Below are 210 nucleotides of genomic sequence, written 5' to 3'. Positions count from 1 at the left end.
CAGGAAACTCTTGCAGACGTCCATGCAACTTAAAGAGACAATGGCGCAGAGAGAGAAGGTTCACAGCTTGCGATTCAACCAAGACCAAGGTGAGTTTCATTGTTTTGTGGTTATTACTGAAGTGAAAAGCGATTCTTATTAGAATTGGTTATCTGTCATATATCTATCAACCCATTGCATCCAGTTCTGTCACGGCAACCATATCACAAA

General features: G+C 41.0%; 1 protein-coding gene across 1 annotated transcript in view; it reads left to right on the top strand.

Moving 5' to 3' along the window:
• The window catches only part of LOC119585765 (WD repeat domain phosphoinositide-interacting protein 4-like), a 10,415-nt gene that overhangs the window by 208 nt on the left and 9,997 nt on the right, over positions 1 to 210 (top strand). The window contains exon 2 of the mRNA XM_037934476.1: positions 4 to 89. Coding sequence (XP_037790404.1) covers positions 23 to 89 — 67 coding nt within the window. The 5' untranslated portion in view covers positions 4 to 22. The remainder of the gene's footprint in view (positions 1 to 3; positions 90 to 210) is intronic.

The sequence above is a fragment of the Penaeus monodon genome, chromosome 20 (genome assembly GCF_015228065.2).
Source record: "Penaeus monodon isolate SGIC_2016 chromosome 20, NSTDA_Pmon_1, whole genome shotgun sequence".
NCBI lineage: Eukaryota > Metazoa > Arthropoda > Malacostraca > Decapoda > Penaeidae > Penaeus > Penaeus monodon.
This window is presented reverse-complemented; position numbering and strand designations above follow the sequence as displayed.